The sequence below is a fragment of the Echiichthys vipera genome, assembly GCF_963691815.1.
Source record: "Echiichthys vipera genome assembly, chromosome: 4".
Lineage (NCBI taxonomy): Eukaryota > Metazoa > Chordata > Actinopteri > Perciformes > Trachinidae > Echiichthys > Echiichthys vipera.
This window is the reverse complement of record NC_139829.1, coordinates 16,038,383-16,058,541: the sequence shown is the minus strand read 5'-3', so window position 1 is coordinate 16,058,541 and position 20,159 is coordinate 16,038,383. Positions and strand designations below refer to the sequence as shown.

Here is a 20,159-nt window from a genome sequence, read left to right as displayed (position 1 = left end):
GAAATGGGAAAGTTACTCACAAGACACATACATTCACAAATCCAAAGAGTCCATTACTAAACAAAACAACAATGTCCTTACATAATACATTCTCAGCAGAAAATGCCCCACTGATCATAAGGTGTGAGTATGTTTGACTCGTATGTGATTGTTTTCATGCATAACGCATAAGAAAACCTTTCAATAAAAATCTTTCCATTTCAAATAACATGAAATAATGTAGGGTACAGAGTGAAACCCATTAAATGAAAATGGAAAATGAAAAAGTACAAACCGATTTAGCAAAAATCTGGGGATTTTGTAACATTCAGAAACATGAAACACCTAATAAGGTAGACACCAAAGCGTTAGCTAGATATTAACCTAAATATTTATTGTACTATTTTTTCATGTGTCAAAGCACTGCTGTTCCATCAACAACTCTTGACTCCAAATTATGATGTTTAGCTTTTTTTGGCTTGAAATAAATTGAGTCTCTGAGTGAGTGTTAAGCAACTTATCACCTGTTATTATGAAAGACACAACGCTGTGATGCATCTCATGATGACTCATACTGCACTACAGCAGTAAGTATAGGCGCACACACAGACAGTGAATACACTCTTGTACCCAGATTTATACTTGGCTATCACGACTCAGCACCCACAACAAAATCCAAAACATTTTTCACATTGAGTTCCTAACCATTAGAAATTATATTTAGAACTGATTGCATTTCTAGTTGTCTTAAAGATAAAGGTGTCTGATCAATGACTCAAGTCAAGTTAACTTCAGAGGAGACTATTACTGTGAGAAAGTTCCTTCAGAGTTTGACTGCTGAGGATACATATGGAAAAATGCTTAATTTCTCGTCCATGTATTGCGTCAACACAACACTTCTTAAACACATTATGGGCAGGATGTTTTTCAGAAACGCACACTGCGATCTGACCAAGGAAGTATACTGTAAAAAATGATTGAATTTATTAACATCTCTTGGACAAATTTGGATGAATAACAGCAAGCTACTTACACCATCCTACAATTTGAGTGATTTAAGTTACATACACATTTTAAAAAAACTTAACTTAAAAACAAAAAACTGTCACTAGAATACCAAAAATGATGTACCAATACATTTAGCAGAAAGTTGATGTGCTGTGAGGAATCTACCCCTGATGTGGTAAGCATGAAAACCGTACATTTGATCAATGGAAAGAGCAGTTTTTTAAAGCACATGAAGTAAAGAAAAGGAAATCTCACTGGAAAAAACTATTTTGATCCCCAAAATAGGAAACAAAACAAAACCTCATTCTCTTCGTGCTCCAACCAAACACCAGTGTTGTTTCTCTAAACTGCTCTTACCTCAACACCCTCACCCCTTTGAGCTCTCAATTCACTATAGCCCTAAATAAAGTAAAGGGAGCAGTGTAGGTCCCCTCCTGAAATAAATGCCAAAGGGAAAAGAGTGAGAGCACAGACCAAGCCCCCAGTGGTTGTGGTGGTGACTGCACTCCCTGGCGTCCCTCGCGGGCTCTCAGGTAGCGTCATCTTCATCGTCGTCCAGATGATAGTTGAGTGTGATGACAGCGCTGATGAATTCTCCAAGCTCCACAAAGTCAGCTGTGATAATGTTGATGCCGCTCTCCCCGGGTCTCTGCGATCTGATCCACTGCATCATACCCGGTAAGGCCCTGGATGATGCACAAAAATGCACTAGTTAGGGGAAAGAGGAAGAGGGAGACATACAGTCACAAAAGATCAAAAGAGGGGTGGAAGAAGGTATGATTCATGGTTTGCTGGTTAAACAATAGAGGGTCACGCTGTAATAAAAGATCTCTGTGGCGCAGTATGGGATGTCTGCAAACCAGACACCAGCTGTGAGTATGACACTTGCTGGACATGTCACAAGCTGTGCAGCAGAGGGAGGGCGGTACTCCTGCGAATGCCTCACCCAGCTTTCTGCTTGTCAAAGTTGTCTCCTCCACACACTCTTTTCTTGTTCTGGCGATTCCTATACGCTAACAGTCAGTGGAAAAATGAATCGATGGAATTTTGAAGGATCAAAGCAAACAAACCCGATGAGAATGGCTTATAGGGGAGTTATCAAATGAAAAATTCATGCCAAGGACAAGAGATGGTTTTCCTGCTGAGGCTTTTATCAAACTGGGGACATTAAAAAGGAGTCAGGAAAAGAAAATCCTGAACCAGAACTGAGAAGGGCAGAAATGGAAAGAGGGAGGAGAAGGATGAGATGCGTCATCTTGGGTTTGTGATAGCTGCTCATGTCGTTTCTGTGACCTCTGGTGCCTGAGCTGTTGCTATAAGTTTGGTCCCACAGTGCCTGTGTCTCTGTCAAATAATATACTGTATGGTGCTAACCCTGCATCTTATTCGATCTTATTGTTATACTGAACATTCATTCATTCAGTCATCTTCAACCGCTTGTCCATTTCGGGGTCGCGGGGGGTTGGAGCCGATCCCAGCTGCCAGTTCATCGCAGGGCACATAGAGACTAACAGAGACAGACAACCATCTACACTCACATTCACACTTACGGGCAATTTAGAGTCATCAATTAACCTAACACGTGCACGTCTTTGGACTGTGGGAGGAACTTGGAGAGAACCATCGCAGATACGGGGAGAACATGCAAACTCCACACAGAAGGGCCAAACCAGGAACCCTCTTGCTGTGAGGCGACAGTGCTAACCATCGCACCATCTTTCTGTCTCTCTGTCACACACCTTTCTGTGATTGTCTCTCTCAGTCCGCTAGCCACACCTTTCATCACTGTGCTGGTCTTCGGTGTCAGAACCACCTGGGAGACAAAGAAGGTCCCCTTCCTCCTGCAGGAGACACAGCAAAGATTTTTCTTAGTATTTTTCTTGCATTTATCCATTTGTGTAAAGCACCTTTTCCCACCCCCATAGCTAAATGTTGCTTAACTTTAGATTTAATAACTTTAAGTGACCTTAGGACCTTAGGACATTTTTTACCCTATTACTGTCAACAGTTCCTTTTAAATGCATGAATGAATGAGTTTTATAATAGTTCTACCATATTCTACTGTACACTGTCCAACCATATACTGTACCACAGACCTAGTCTTGTTTACAAGTTAGCCCATACTGTAGCCCAAATATTGGAATAGTTGATTTCAGTTCCCAGTTCCCACTCTTTTAGTTGCCTATTTTGCAGTCACTAAAGTACATTAAATTGTACTTCCTGAATTCTGAAATAAATAAATCAAAATCATGCAAGAATGACCCATCATGGTTGGCTCACTTTCATAGGTGAAATTACAAAGTACAGAGATTTCATCCCATTCAACTTCATGCATTAAGGAGTAGAATAAAGGTAGACCTGCGGTCAGTGACAGACGCCTGGAGAAACTGAACCAGCTTCTCTGTGTCGGTGGTGTTGGCCCAGGGAGAGGGCATCATCTGCCCTGGCCACAGGAAGGGCACCTCCAGGGCCATGGGGTGGTGGTAGAAGACAAGCACCTGGTACTCCTTCTCCCACAGATACTGCAGAGACACCTGGGGATGGAGGCATGTGTTCAGGGGAGCAGGAGGTTATCAGAGGAGAAATGGTGGGAGGTTATAAAAGAATAAAAACCATGATGGTGCCCCTTCTGTGCTTAGTGGCAGAACACATTTTAAACAGATAGCTGAGTTGCTTTGGTTAGAGTTATGTTTATTTGAAAGGAAGCAAGTGGATATAACTGCCTGCGATGTGATGCATTGCTTTGTTTAATACTCAGTTCTATTGACCATAGAAATTGTTAGGTCTGTTATTTCTAAAGACAACAAGTGTTTTATGTCTACTCAATCATAGTGTACTGCTTATCGGGAAAAGATCTAGATAAAACTTGAAGAGTACACATTCAAGAGATAAAATACAATCCTCAGAATTCGAAAGACTCAAAGACTACCTGCTACTAATTTTGTGTAGTTTTTCTGTTTCAATCAAAAAAGTGTACATAAGTGTACACAAGTGAACATAAGCAGCATGTGTTAGTACGGTTACACCTTTGCTGAAATGTTTTCAGTGGACGATTGCAGTTAAATCAATTTGGCTAGCAACAACAACAAAAAAACAATATCCCCTGTCAGCTGATTAAAGGAAACAGCTTGGTAATAAGCTGGATGGTGTCCAGGCAGGTGGTTATAGTTGACAAATAAGCATTTCTATTGCAACCCCATGACCAATAAACCTAATGTCTTTTATTTCTGAGACCGACTCATGAGGTGATTTATTTTGTGATAATGAGCTTCCAGCTGAAGAGGGGTGTAGAACAGGAGAGCTACTAGAGAGAGGGGTGACAAGTGAATAGTAGAGCAGATGTACTCATTGAGAAAGGAATGGGGGAAAGTTAAGCCAGAAGGTAATATAATATCTGTGGAGGGAAGAACACCAGCCATTTGAATGCTCTAAACTCTACTGTAGATACCTGAGAAGATTTCTCCCAAAATCCACTAGTCACCAATGACCTTTTTCTCTTCCTAGACTTCATTCTCCCTCTCCTGACAGGAAACTATGAGCTCCGGTATTGATTGGCATTCCTTATTCCAGGCGTTTCACATTCACCCTGGGTGGTGGTCAGGGTGGTGAAAAAAAACAGACAACAGGCAGTGGAGAGACTAAGTGGAGCGTGGGAGGACGTTTCTACTAGACTTCTATGCAAAATGGCATTTTGAATGATAAAGAAAGTAATAACCATTATTATGCATCTCAAGAGATCAAAACAATCGTTTTCAAAAGACTTTTGAACACACACAAAAAAGTGTACCTTATATGTTTTCTTTCTTAATCAAGAGTTATTGACGATGAAAAAAAAATCTGAAATAAATGTTTGAGGCCAGTTTCTAGGTCACTTACTTCCTATAAAACTTAACTCACTGTGAAGTGTTGAGTGTATGTGAATTTGACAGTACCTCCTGAGCAAAGACGACTGGGCAGAGTTTGTCTCCAAACACCTCTTTTAACATGGCCACCAGTCTTTCATGGTGCAGGTTCTGCACACCGTAGAAGTGGTTGAAGTCCAGGAACACAACCTCTCTAGCATGAGCTGACAGGAAACTGGTGATCTGCTCTAGACCTTCTCTGACCTAAAAAACAACATAATGAAATATCGGCACACAAATGATTGTTTTGTATAATCTTTGAAGGACCTTGTGTGATTAAGCTTGCAGTCTGCACTCTCACATAAATATGCAGCCACATACACAGCTGTGTAAAAAAAGAAAAATCACTTAGCAACCACAAGCATTGCAACAATATTTTCCATATCAAAAAACACCAAAACTCCATGCTGACCGTGGCACTGAAGAGCCCGTGGGCGAAGAACAGCTCGTTGTCAGGGTCGCGGGGCTTTGTGGAGATGCGCAGGTCAAAGAAGCGGATCCCAGCCTCCAGTTGGCTGGTGAAGTTCATAGTCTGTGTAGCTAACCACTTCCTCATTAGCTTCTTGGCCACCGTGCCAAAAACAGAAACAAAGTTCTGCACCGTCTCCGGCTGCTCGGGTCCCACTGGAGATGCCTCATCAATGTAGAAACTGAAGGAATCATGGGAACCTGGAGAAGATACAAACATGAGAATGCATGCAGGTATTGACTGATACAGGTTTTTTATTTTGGTGGAAGGACACAGCTGGAAGAGTGGGGTCATGTGCTGGGAAACAGCCTGGTGCCATGGCAACAACACTGACTATGAATTATAGTGTTCTTCCAACCACATCTCTTGGTCTTCCTCAGCAGATAGAGTTACTTGATGTTGTTCTGGTCCTCCGCTCTCTGTAATAACGCCTTTAAAATCTGGTAAAGTCTAGTCCTCAATGATTCACTTTGCAATGTTAGACCCTTGGAGGTTTTCTAAGGCTCATTTCTACTTTTCACAGGTCCTCCACACTGTGACTTGCAAGTATTATATTGTATTTTCTCGTATTTAATAGGATCCTTCATTCTGTTTGATCTTATCGATATAACACAATTGTTATATTCGACTATACTCATGTTTCATGGACCTTAATGAAAGCATGACCACCTTGGTGACTCCTGATGGTAGCTTTTTAACGACATTTCATTTCTAACTTTTTCCAGAGTGGAAATAATATCCTAGACATCTCATCATCAGTGTTTTCAGAAAGTGTTTAGGGCATTTTAAATAGACCAGACTCAGAGACTGCAAAAGAAAAGCTTCTGGCTCTGACTCATCACATTTCACCCTTCATCCTCTTCTGACTAGATAAAGGACACAAAGCCGAATTGAATAGACCTCTACCAGACAAGGTCACTGAACTACTGGTTGCACTGAGATATGCAAGATCTGAACAGGCTGACCTAGCATCACATTTTTAGCACGCCAACTGTGGTGTTCATCATCATCGTACTAAAACATCAAAAGGTTAATAATGAATAATTGATACTACTTTTTGAGAAAGTGATGTGTTTTTATTATCCTTGCGTTAAAATAACCCTTTAATTGAATTCTCATTCTAGTTTTACTATGTGGCTAATTTAAATATTTTTCTAGAATCTGTATCAAGAAAAATAAACCAAAAAAAGACACTCAGCAGATTGTGAAAGACTGACACAGCCTGAATTGACCTTTAGTTACTCCAGTGCCAGGTCTTTGCAGTTGGGCCAGAGAATGACCATAAGCAGGGTAGACAGCTGAATTCCGGGGCAGGGCGCCAAACAGCATCTCCACAGGCTGAATTGTACCACCAGGGTCACCACATAACAGAGTATGACCTTAAGCAGTCACAACAACTGGTAATGCTGTTGTTGTAGAGAAAGATTTCTCTTTGGCTTTGAAGGCTGAGCAACAAAAAATTACTATTGTCACACAGTTATTTTCATTATCCATTCATCTACCAATTATTTTCTTCATTTATTCATAAATGTCAAGGTGATGTCTTCGGGTTGCTTTTTTGGTCCAACCAACAATCCCCCTCCAAAAATAAAAACAATGAAACATTTCCTCACATTTAAAAAGCTGAAACTAGGTAGTGTTTAGCTATTCGCTTCAGCAAATGAAGGTTTCCGTTGCCACTGTGACTAAAAGATTGCTGGATAAATACTGCATATAGATATTATTATTATTATTATTATTATTATTATTATAGATAGTGCAACTTGCTGCTACTCACGGAGGAATTGTTGGGTCTCTGTAAATTATGAATAAGTTATAAGTTAAATAAGAGTGTGGTGGTCTCGACCTACTCTATATGTAAAGTGTCTTGAGAAAACTTTTGTTATGATTTGGCACTATAAATAACACTAATTAAACAATTATTCGATCATCACAAATAATAACCAAAAATAGCTAAGGACCTAGCTGCACAATTCATAAGGACATTCCAGTGATATTTACTGTCATGATATGTTAAGGAAAGCAGCAGCTCATACATATTAAATTCAACTCCCCTAGGATCATTCAACTAGCTATATCTTAGCAGCTCTTAATGAAAGCTGAACATCCATGGTAAACAAATAGCATTGTCTTGGATATGTATGACAAAAAGCTTGTGCATTATGCCACACTGCAGAGAAAAACTAGAATTACAGTTTACATCTAAACCAGACTTACATAACATATGAAGACTTTGAAGGAATTTAATATAAGGTACTGAGTGTATTTTTTTGCTGAAACAGGGAGACAACATTTTTATCTTTGCAGTACAGAAGGTCTTTAGCGCTGATAGAAGTGAAGATGTATGAATGGGCAATCACAGAATTGCACTGAAAAAAACAAGAATCCTTGAATAACAATGGATGTCAGCTTTGTTTGTGAACTTGGGAAACTCTTCCCTCACATCAGCGACATAATCACATCACTGGGTGGAAGAAGATGTGAAGGACGTTGAAAGAGAGACAATGAGCCAGAGCGCATCAGAGGAAAAGATGAAGCCTGAAGCAAGTTGAGATAATGATAACGCAGCTATTCTGATGTCGACGACGACGACGACGACAGTGGTGGGCGATGACTGTTACCTGAGAGAATTGAACTGTGTTAACTGAGTCATTATGACTGTATGAGAGCAGTCCATTCAGGGAGGACAGCCCCTTTTCATAACAAATCATTACTGCTCACCATGGACTCTATTTTAGAATGGAGCGAGGGGACGAGAAAATGACAGGAAAATGGAAAGTAATGGAGTGGAGATGGGCTAAATGATACAAAATAAAAATTATGTGCAAGATAGATATGCCATACTCGCTCTACACTTTCCCTGCATGGATATTTCTATATTGAAGTAATTCAAGTGTTACTTCTTCTAGGCCTCTAGTAATCAAACTCAAACTGATAAATTCGCTCCAAGTCTCGCTTTGTGTGCTACATTGCTACAGTACTCTCTTCCATCTTGTTCAGAGTGGCAGTGCCCACAAAGCACATACCGTACATTTGACTTTAAAAAATCAAGATAAATGTCCCCCTGCTGGGAAACTCATTTAACTGCCAGTGGTGAGGCAAAGGCAGCCTGTGGAGAACCCATACCTACTAATTTCTGCCCGTTTCTTAGATATTTTGATAAAAGATTTACTCAAATCTAATGCAATTGAAAATTTGCGAGGGTTTGTTAGAAGTATCAATATTCCATCAGACTTTGCCATCAGTTTTTACAACTCACAGAACAGTAAAGGCAGATTGACGATTTTAAAGTAATTGTCTGAAGTCATGAATGTGCAGCTGGTCAAACACAATTTTGTCAAACTAAAACTGAGCTTAAGAGAGATTTAAGGTGGGCTGTGAGTCACAGGGGCATATCCATTCCAAAAAATAGCTTAATTTCATTCATTTCTCTAGGACAAATATTATCTCTCTCTTTGTCTTTCTCTCTAAACCAATTTCTCCTTTGTTTGTTTAGAATTTTACATCCTGTTTTTCAATGGCTTTTGAGCTGGCAGATCTCCTGCCCTTTAGCCTCTTGCTGCACTGCCAGTGTTTTTCCTGGCATCTGATACCGCTGAGTGGCTTAAGTGGCAGCAGAATGATCTAGTCGAGGGACTGATAGACAGATTTACAGCTCACGTCCTTGGCCGGCCTTTTCCTCTGCCCTGAGGGAGACGGCAAGACTAAAGATGCCTATTCTGCAATGGATTTGTTTTTATTGCCCGCAAGGCCATCTTAACCTAATACAATTGCGTTCACCCTTTCCCTCTGGCCTAAGGGGGAAAGGGTGAAGGGAGGCCTATGCAATTCATTTCTTACCACTGGTACCTTAATCTGCTACAGTCAGCCATTGGAGAGGTTAAGTATGGCTCCCTTGAGCTCTCTCATGTGAATCTTTCATTCTATGCAGGGATTTATGTGAAGCAAAGTCATTAATTCCATCCAGTAGTTTTCTGTATTAGTAGGCCTATAATAGCAGTAGTACTGTAGATGTTTGACTGCTTTGAATGAAGTAGAGTTGCAATGATTATTCAACTAATTGATTCGTCGATCAACAGAAAAATAATCTATTTCTATTGATTAATGGTTAAAGTCATTTTTCATGCAAAAATGTAAGAAAATTCTGTTTTATATCATATTAAACTATTATATTTTGGCGTCAGACTGAAAACAACACATTTAAAGATACCACCTTGGACTTTGAGAATGTGTGATTTTAACTATTTTCTGACATTTTATAGTTTAAATAATTCATTGGGAAAATAATTAGCAGCCCTAAAATGAAGTCAAATAAAATATATATTTTTCCCTGATAGCAAGTTAATTAATTTTTGGTAGATACAACCCACTGTCTTTTTTTTTAATAAAGTATTTTTTTCTGACACTGTATATATTGATTTATACTGTGTATATATGGATCTACATTGTGATTAGTAAAAAATAAAAAAAAAAGTCACCATGCAGCATCTGATCAGACATCTTCACAAGTCTATTCTATTTGGTTGGGGTTTTTTTCAACGCGGAGGTACCCATAACATCCACTAATGGCCAAAACCAGCAAACATCGAATAGCTCTACAATGCTCAGTGTTACGACTTGTATGTTCACAAAAACCCCAAACACCAGAAGCATAGTCAGACACAGGACATTAATAAAAGAGACTGGGAAAACCATCCAGTTGTGTATTCAAACCAGGAACAAAGGCAACAGGTGCTCTAGTAGCTCATAATAGCTATCATAGTAAAACTTTCCATAAACAACAGAATTTACTAACCTATATGAAGATGATCCCTATTAATCCCATCAAAGGCCTCCAGGAAACCAATAAAACAAATGTAGCTATGCAACAGCATTGGTCCTTGTTAACTTCCTGTCAGCTGATGCCATTCACATACATTCCACACGAAATAAACTAGGATGGTTTTGGGATGTTTATGTTTACATCTTTGAAAATGTCCATGCCCTTGTAGCTGAGAGGTAGCTTGTGATTGCTTTTTTAAGATTTAGGAAGTGTAGGAATAATGCCACTGTCAAACGGGACAGCACATAAATGAAACAACCTCAGCGACTTCAGCATCTTATTGGAAATTTCAAATCAACTTCAGTGGCTTTTTTTTAGTTTGCATTCATACAAGTTACATACACATAACAGTCATTTACATCAGCTTTAATTAGAGATTATATTAACTGTTTCAAACGTGTGATTTCCTTCAAGATTTCTTATTAAATATCAATATTATTTAACATTGTTCAAGATTAACATTGAAACAAATCACTGTACAAATGAGAGAAGTAAACATACAACACATTTGGAATGGCAATAATATGTCAGGGCTGTATGTCTGTCAGCCTGTTTTTTAGTTTTTCAGCCCCATAGTGGCCAAAATGTTTTAAAAGACTGTAAAGAAAGCTTGTTAAAAAATAAAAAGAGCTTAATAAATATAAATAACAGAGACCTGTAGAATTCTAGATTGACATTTTTTGCACACCTGTAGGACACAGATTATTGCTTATGCAAATCAGCATACTCCAATTCATATGTTTAAACTCATACTGAAAATACTGAAAATCCAGTTTAATTGCAATGGTAAGGAAACTCTGATAGCCATTCTCTTCCCTCCAGTAAAACTTGTTTTGTGGTGAGAGAACCACAGAGAAACAGATTTACAATATCTCATGCAGCACACCATTGCTGACCACCTCAGTCAGACAAATGTGCAGCCTGGCAGTCTGAAGCAATCCCCCAGCAGCTCTAACCATAGCCACAGGAAAAACAGCCCACTATGTCTCCCAATGATCAGCTTAGGGAAAGGAAAATGAAAGTTCTCCCTGCCTCTTTCCCTCCTTCTTCCCCTTTAATGACCTCCATCTTTAATCTGCTACCACTCCCTCTTTCTTTCCTCTCATGCTCCTCTCCTCACCCTTTTTCCAATTAGCCATATGGTAGAAATTGTGCAGGTCATCTTAACTGATCAGCATGGTGTGAGTTCAAAGTGGCCTGTGGGACAAACCACACAGAGAGCTGAGTCATGTCACCAGGTAAGGCAGTTCTGACCAGCAGAGGGCCGGCAGGATTATGCTCATGAAAATACTATGTACCACTGTCATACAATAAATGATACAACCACAATGCACTTGGTTGCTGCACTGTCACAAGTCGCAGCATAATTAAGAACTATAACTCTGTAATAATAACAACGACAAATCACGGGTTCTTGTCCCAGTGTTTCTGTTCATCTTTTAAGACCAACTCTAAAACATTTTGTTTAGAAGCTGTTTTTATCTGTTGTTATATTAAAGCAGTCTTTTCGCGCCCCTCCTCTTTTTCCTGGACAAATTTAAGTCAGATTTTACAACTTCACTGAATCAGTTCTCCTCAGAGGCACATGATTTGTTGGTCTCTTTGGATTCTGAAAATCACGCAATTTTAATTCAGGTGAAGCTCCCCGAGACAATCGTAGAGAGAGCATAATTGAGTCCCAACCACACCCATTGGGGAAAACATTTAATCGCTCTCCACTAATTATGTGAAGGTGCCTCCTAGTCAATTCTGTCTGCTGGCAAAAAAGAAAGCTGTGTGTTGGGATGCACTACCAACAGACTGAATAACCCATAACTAAGTTTATATAGCTGCCAAAATGAAAAAAAAAATGAAAGCATTCCTTTATTAGTGCTGAGAGGGAAAACTCCATTTTTTCACTCCGTTATCATTTCAAACACATAAGCCCAAAATTCACACATGCACAATCCAGATATATATTCATTAAATGGAGAGATGTCAGCAAAAGAGGGAGTGGGCTACCGAATGGAAACGCACTCAGCAGTTGGGGGTTTGGTTCCTTGCTCAAGGGCAACTCAACAATGTCCAGGAGGTGAAATGGCACCTCTCCAGCTACCAGTCCATGCTCCGCTTTTGGTCCGTACGGCACTTGACCTGCCCAAGCCAAGTCCCTGTGGACAGAGCTACTGCCGCCCCAAAACATGTGGAAATCTGACACTCAAGCCCCGGCGACCCAGCCTGTGTGAGCAGCGGCTGAAAGCTACACTGAAACTGCAGTGGCTTACATGCATGTGGCAACATTTCGCATCATCACCAATTTTCGTTTTCACGGCAAAATTAAACCTATTTAAGGCCTGGTACAAAAAAAAACATAGTCTGTATATTAGGTCACATCTTCATGACAGCACTGAGGGGGGTACATGTTTTTGTACCAGGCTAGTTTCTATTTTATTGGTGGTTAAAGTTTATGAATAATTAAGGGTGCAGCCTCTTGAGTGACAGTTAGCCGCTGGTCCTCACTCACATATGTCCCAACCCCCAAAGTCACATCAATGCTCTTTTTTGGTAAGAGGAAATGAGGCGGAGTAAGAGTCTGACAACATGGGGACTCCCGTAGGCTAGTACGGTTGGATTAAGTTGAGAGAACAGGCCCCGATAGTTATGCTACATGCATTTCTTATACAGTCTTTGGTCATCACGCTCTGCCGAAATCTGCTGAATGATGCATTTCTAATTTGGCATAAATCCACTGCTCCGTTTTGCAGGGACTTCAGCCATGGACACAGACCAAACATTGTTTATCTAAACACAATGCCCACACTGACTCCGACCTGGATTAGAATAAGCATCTAAGTAATTCTTTACGATGATGACTTTTTGTTTTTGTGTTTGTGTTAAGTATTAGAGCCCATTTTATTTCAACAAAATATGTTCACAGTAAGATCAATTTGAAGAAACGGTAAGATGTCTTATCCTGGTTACACTGAGAATAAGCAGCTCTTTAAGACCTGAAGACCCTTCAAATTCCAACTGCTACGTAAGTAGCTGGATTTTCCACCTAAAACCTATTGAGGAATAATAAGCTCCTCTAATTTAGAGACATGGAGACATGTGTTTACTGTATCTCTTCAACTATTGATGACTGTAACTATTTGTGTGGGAGTCAGTCAGTCAGCCGTGTCCCATCTACAACTAATCAAACATGCAACAGTGAACTCCTCAAGACGAGGGGCACATTAATACATCCCATACATACACATACAGTTACGTACAAACTGTAAGGAGGTATAGGTAGCCTATACCATTGCTTAGTTTCGCTGGCACTCCACCATTAGTACCACTCCCTCAGTCAACATGATTGATTGAGTGAATATCCTTTGGGCTATTAACCCCTATACCTTTGTGAATTAAAATGTCTCTGTTGAATCTGCCTCAACTGGTTACAACAACAATAAAACTAAACTCATTAACCATTTAATATTCCTGACAAAGGCAGTTTGTAGCAAAAGTGAAAGCCCATTATTATTTCACATAGAAACTGGACAAGTAGATCTCAGTCAAAAGGTAACATCAGCAGCAGAAGCAGCACACATCGGTATAACCACATACAGTATTTTTCCTATTCTACACAGATCATTTGGTTGTGTTAAAGCTCATATCCAATAGATGCCATGAAAACATCATATAAATCAGATACTAATTAGGTCTTCTATGTAAATATGAAACCTTAAAATAATTATTTGCCAGTCATACAGAAGACTTTATATACATGCAGCTGTACAATGCTGGTAACACAGACACAGTGGGGACTGTTTAGCCTTTTGGCAACAGCAGAGCACCATGGCATCACATCACCCCCACATGAGTACTCCAAATTGACAAAAGACTTTGGCTTGGATCATTGAGGCTGTCATTGAGGCATTTTTTTTCTTCAGAAAAATAAATAGCATCACTGAATTAAAGGCAACGGTATGTGGATGCTGAGGATTGGATGTCAGAAATTGAACATGATGAAAACAAGATTCCTTTAACTAAGAGGGATGGTGAGACTTTGAAAATAAAACCCTTGTCTCATTTGTTTCTCTCTGTCCCAGTTTTAGTCCTGCTTGAACAAAGGCTTGTACTGCTGCATTCTAAGATGAGACGAGGGGATGTGATGTGAAACACTTTTGAAAGAAATCAGACATGCACTCCAATGAGAACACATGGTTGTTGCTAACAGTGGCTGACAAAGGTGGCCATTGGCCCCTGGGCTACTGTTTGTTTGGGCCCCCCACATTTTTAATCATGCTTCGTAGTAGATCTTGGTCCCATTGTTCTTTCAGTTGTTGTGCTTTTCTTTTTCATGCTCTGCTATCACATTTCCTTTCTGACATTTTGCTGCTATACTTTCTAGTAACAGTGAGTGACCCAGCCGCATGATGGCAGCTGATTCAATTCAATTCAATTCAAAAAACTTTATTAGTCCCCGGGGGGCAATTCAGGGTAAATGTTTCCCATATCTATCCAATCAGTGACTTAATTTCCAAGGGCCCGAATAGGAGGCAAGTTTTTTTCCCCTATTGTATTAAATTTAAAATAAATTGGCCAATGCAGGGCCCCTGCACACCTGGGGCCCCTAGGATGCCCCTAGGCCAGCCTGTGCATAGATCCGTCTCTGGTTGCTTCATAAACTCGTAAAATTACAATTTTTTTCCTTGATGAACCTCATGCCAAATGTGTGCACACAAACTAAAATGAGTGTAAAGCATCTGAGGAAGTTTACAGGATCTCTATTCAAATGGAGGATAGATGGATAGATGGAGGATAGCTGAGCTGCAGGCTACAGAGCCAATAAGATGTTATGATATCTACAGTAATTAAATGGGACAACACATGTTCTCATGCTGGCTTAGCATGGATGAACTGCGGTGAAACCACGTCACATGATTCAGCGAAATTACAACCATGATGTTATACATGTCATGCTGCTTCTGTCCATCAGCCCCATATTTGATGGTGGATTGCATGCGTCAGTGCTGGTAGTTTGCCATGCCTCACTGGACACTAAGGTCTAAGCTGTCAGCATCTGAAAGCCATCATTGGCACGTGTCATCCCTTAACACAGCAGATAGGCTACCTATACTTCAACAGCAAGCGAGAGATGGAGAGAGATGGAGAGAGATGGAGAGAGGGAAAAGGAGAGGGTGAGCATGAATTAGACATGCAATAAAATGAAGAATGAAAGCGCTTTGTGTGGAGGGCTGATAATCACAGGCAGCAGATAGGGAATTAACTGGCTGCTAATAAGCCATTCCATCACTCAGATCAGTGGTGAGCTTTACAACCAGCGTTTCCAATTTGAATGGAGTTTACGGAGACCTGCACGCGGATTGGCTAAAGGTTCAACAGCTCATTTTCCATGGGAAGCAATGTGACGATCTGAGTGCACAGACTGAACCCATCCCACTCCCTCTCTCTTCTCATCTGTGGCCACCACCCCAATACAAACGCCGAAAGTACTATACAAAACTGAGCAGCATTGTTCCGTCTATTCTAAATCTTTAGAGGGAATATTAGTCTTTTTTTAATATGTATTATACCTCAGGTCCTATCATCGTTTGGATTATAAGTTTGACCAGCCATAAATCGTATGGGTATTATGTATAACCTTTAGACAGCGGACCTTCACATGAGGAAGCTTCACTGTTCAATATACATGGCACTTGCATCACGTTGCGCAACAGGTCTTGCCCATTGATGTAATGAGGTAACTCAAGCCATATGTTAGGTTGTAGGAGTTGCACAGGATACAAAGTAAAACATCAAAGTATATAAAGCAATAAAGCATTGTAAATGTTAAAACTCATCTTATTTAGCATATGTATCATCTACTATGATTGGAACATGCAACGCGCGCGCGGATATAAAGAGATGGACGTAGCCTACTCCTCATCTGATTAAACTGGAGCAACATTAAGGAAACACCTACCGGGAATAGCCAGGTTGGTGAGCGGAATAGAGTGCATGCTCTGCGGTAAACTTGCCATCCAGTCTGCAAACCGCATGTCGCTTCTCCCGTGAGACGAAGCCATGCTGTCACCGTGCACAACGATCCGTTCTCCCGGACCGGTGCATGCGCCAACCTGGAGTGCGCGCTCTCTCTTTCCCTTTCTCACCACACATACGCTGCCTGCCGCTCTCTCTCTCTCTCTCTCTCTCTCTCTCTCTCTCTCTCTCTCACACACACACCTAAGCCGGCTCTATACATCGGCGGATTGCACAAATATGAAAATGCGGTTTGTTGGATCGATCCAAATATGGCACAACAGTTTTCCAACGCGACAACACTGAAACGTGCATGTTTCAGTCACCCATTCTGACAAAAACAGTAGACTACCATTAATTATTCTAACTTGCAATAGCCTGGTTTTCAAAACGAAATCCACTCTTTCTTTCGATTAAGGTTTACAGAATCTGGTCAAAACACCCACCAGTTGCTGCGTATGGTATGTTTATCAAAAGGTCTACAAAGCTAATGTCATAATATGAAGCTGTGGTAGGAAAGACCATTTTGCGAATTTCAAAGACTAAATGGGTAATTAACAAAAAGAATAAAAATATGATCTTACTAGCCTCCTTGTCTTAAGGATTCGGAGGTATCCTCAGAATGAAAGATGTGCATTATCTTATTTCTCGATTAAAAAAAAAGGAAAGGAAACTTGCTGGAAATAACCGTAAATACTCAGGTAGAAATTTAATTCCCAATTGACCTAGAAGCATGTTTGAGGTCATGTACTTGGATGAGAGAGTGCCATGTGACAGTGGTTCATTAACACCGCAATCAATATAGCAATGACAATGAATAACTGACATATTCACTGAGGTGATAATCAGATGGCTGGCTACCTTAACATTAATAATTTAACAAACTAGGTCACAATAGTATAAAGACAGATAATCTACAAACTGCACATTTATCAAGCCATGCATCAGTGTTATGCTGAACATCACAAAGAAGTTTTTTATTATTAATGATTCAAAAACAATGTATTGCACCGCTCATGTTGGAACCTATTTCTTTGTGTAAAGGCTTCCCATATTTCTTTTTTTTTTTTAAATTGCACTTCAGTACCAGTATGATAAATTGGTTTCTAAAAATAGGCGTATAGGGTACTAATCTAGTTTGACTCATGAAGGATTAACATCAACAGCCTGTGGCAAAAGCTCCTGTCACTTTCTTTTATTTTTCTGCTTGATGATCCAATCCAGTTGATCTTGAACCCAAAAGCCCACTGGCTGAATTCTCCAGTTATGTAATGGCCCTCAGGTAATGGCAGGGCCTCTCTACTCAAGTGGAAAAATGTCAATGCGAACACACCATCCATATACAGAAACCTGTACAGTGTCAGAGGCTATCACTCTCAAACGTGGTCATTTGCTTCCAATCATTGTGATTTGATGAATAATTTGAACACATCTAAACTTCCACTTGTTCCACTCAGCACACAAAGTTGTTTTTTATTTTATATACAAAGGCAAGGGGACATCAAGTGCCTGTGTAAAAAAATGTTAGGTTTCATATTTCCTGGATGAAATGTATGGTATACCCACCCACTCTATATGAAGCTGAGAGAAAAAGACAGTTCATCAAACAGTTTGACATTGTGACAGAGGTTATTATTACAAAGTCAGTCTGACCCTTTTCCAAATGGCAAAAAACAAAGATTACTTACAGTAAAGGTAAGGACATTTTTGTTACTCTGTGTAGCATGTTTAAACTACAGTACAAACACATTCCCTTCTGTGCTGAATAAAGAATCACCTGACCAACAGCACATGATTTCAACATTCATCACACTACATCTCACTATATCCTGTTAAATAAAATTGTTGATCTACACTAAATATAATTAAAGTTATTGTAGTATTTTTGTTCATAGTCGGTACTCATAAAGTTGCATTTTTATTAGAAAACATGTGAAGGCTATTCCCAGTTTTGAATGTCATTTTGGATGGATATTTGGTAATAGTGGCATATACATTAGTAAAAATTTATAACTTAAAGGTGTGATAGGCAACAATGTAATGTCCCCCGACTGTTTGTCGGACCAGATACATAAAAAGAACATTACATGTGGCTGCCTTCTCCTTACATTCACATATTTGCATACTGGTTACCAGGGAAGTGAACCACACATTTGTGTTTCATTAGCTTATTTACTGCTGGTGATTAAGGCTGCTACATCACCAGCAGTTTACAACAGAAAAATGAAATGAGCACCACACAAACCAAAAACACTTTCATCCATTGCAAACTCTTCTAGATTTGCTGCATAGACTTCAGGTTGGGAGACACCTAGAAGACACCAGACAGATCACAAAAAAAGAGAGGGATGTCTCATGGTTATGATACTTGAAGTTAGAAAATAAAATATAGTGCTAGTAACCAAACTGTTAGAGTTACATACCTCAAAATCGGTGCCAGTGCACGCTTTGATATCCTCAGGAGTGAGACCCTCCCACACTTCTATCAGAGTCAGGCCTTTTGTGTTATCCACATCAAACACAGCCTGCCAAGCACAAACAGGACAGAGAGCGCGCGCGAGAGAGAGAGAGAGAGAGAGAGAGAGAGAGAGAGAGAGGGAGAGAGAGAGAGAGAGATGGACAAAATGGTATGAATTAGTATTTCAAGGATTCAAGACCTCAATTAACAAGTGACCTTAAATAGATGACAACCCTACAAAATGTATATCATTTGGGTGGAGGGGGGTACTTCAGTGTCTATAGATGACAAAATAGCTGCAATTATTGGTGAAAGGCCTCAGAGAGTGGTCCTCAACTCTCTGAGCCACTACAAAGAAGAGAGCAATTACATCTTAATTGTGGCACTACTTTCAGCAGTTGAAAAATCAATTAAATTAAGAGTAATGGCGTTTAAGTGTAAAAGTTTATCATTAATGCAGAACAATTCAAGCTATATGTCATTAACAGATCTGTTGGATTCACAAGACCCACTATGGCTCTGAGATCTGCAGTGGTGCTGCAGTTGCTCTGCAACCAAATAACCAACAATTTGCCACAAATGCTTGAAAAGTATCCAAAGAAAAGAAAAACTAAAAAAAGTTCATTTTCAAAAAAAGTAGCAACAAAAGAGACAATCAGACTGACACTACTGCTTGTACCTTCAGGCAACATACGTGTTTGTTAAGCTTTCTTTTAGAAGCCAAACATGGTATTTACAGTATGTGTATAACATCAGAGTGATACAGTTTGTTCTGCACAAAGTGTCTTCTCTTCTACATGTTTTGAGCTGGCTTCTCCTCTTGCTTCAATTCATGTATTTAGTGAATAGTGATCCTCAACACTGTAACTTTATGCTGGTACTTTTCCAACATTATCACTGGTTGCTTGAAGACTGGGATAGGAAGAGATTGGGAGATCGGGGTTCAGCATAAACATACCCCATGTCTCTGTCTCTACAACAGAGGAGAGGGCAAAAAGCAAAATTAGTAATTATCTCAGGTATCTACTGCAAGTTATTCCCTTTCTCTATCAATAAGTTTGATAACTGCAGCGCTCAAGATTGTCATGGATCTGTTAACTTATTATATCATCTGATTCTATTTGAAGTAATAACTTATGCTTCTCAACACAGGTCTGACATGAAGTTAGGTAGGTGTACATACAGTGCAGCTTATATATAATCGCTTAAAGCTATATCTGGAGTCATATCATTATGCCTATTAATGCAAAAAATACTTCCTGACGACAGGCCAGGCACACCAGCTGAGTGGATTCATGTTGCTTCTCTCACCAGGGACTTACGGGCCAAGCCAGACACATCCAGGCAAAGCCTGTCAGGACTCTCAGCTCATTAGAACCACACACACACTGTGACAGGGCAGGAGGCAGATATCTCACTCCATTATAGCAAGACAGATGGAATGTCACACGGAGCAAGGGTCTGTGGATAACACAGGCACTGACATGCAACTCTAATTGTGACACATGTCGCAAG

The 20,159-nt window shown here is 39.9% G+C and overlaps 2 protein-coding genes across 2 annotated transcripts in view; both read right to left on the bottom strand.

The window, feature by feature from the left end:
• Positions 1-1,516: 1,516 nt before the first annotated feature.
• plcxd3 (phosphatidylinositol-specific phospholipase C, X domain containing 3) lies at positions 1,517-16,250 on the bottom strand (the record flags this gene model as incomplete). The annotated part of the gene is made up of 6 exons (XM_083913010.1): positions 16,131-16,250; positions 5,302-5,558; positions 4,920-5,093; positions 3,346-3,521; positions 2,727-2,828; positions 1,517-1,673 (listed from the first exon to the last, which is right to left on the bottom strand). Exons 1-6 carry the CDS (start codon positions 16,231-16,233, stop codon positions 1,517-1,519), a joined length of 969 nt encoding a protein of 322 aa, XP_083769136.1. The 5' UTR covers positions 16,234-16,250.
• Positions 16,251-17,394: 1,144 nt separating this feature from the next.
• Positions 17,395-20,159, bottom strand: part of oxct1a (3-oxoacid CoA transferase 1a) — a 43,394-nt gene continuing 40,629 nt past the window's right edge. The window contains exons 16-17 of the mRNA XM_083911939.1: positions 18,610-18,711; positions 17,395-18,497 (exon numbers count right to left, since the gene is read on the bottom strand). Coding sequence (XP_083768065.1) covers positions 18,462-18,497; positions 18,610-18,711 — 138 coding nt within the window. The 3' untranslated portion in view covers positions 17,395-18,461. The remainder of the gene's footprint in view (positions 18,498-18,609; positions 18,712-20,159) is intronic.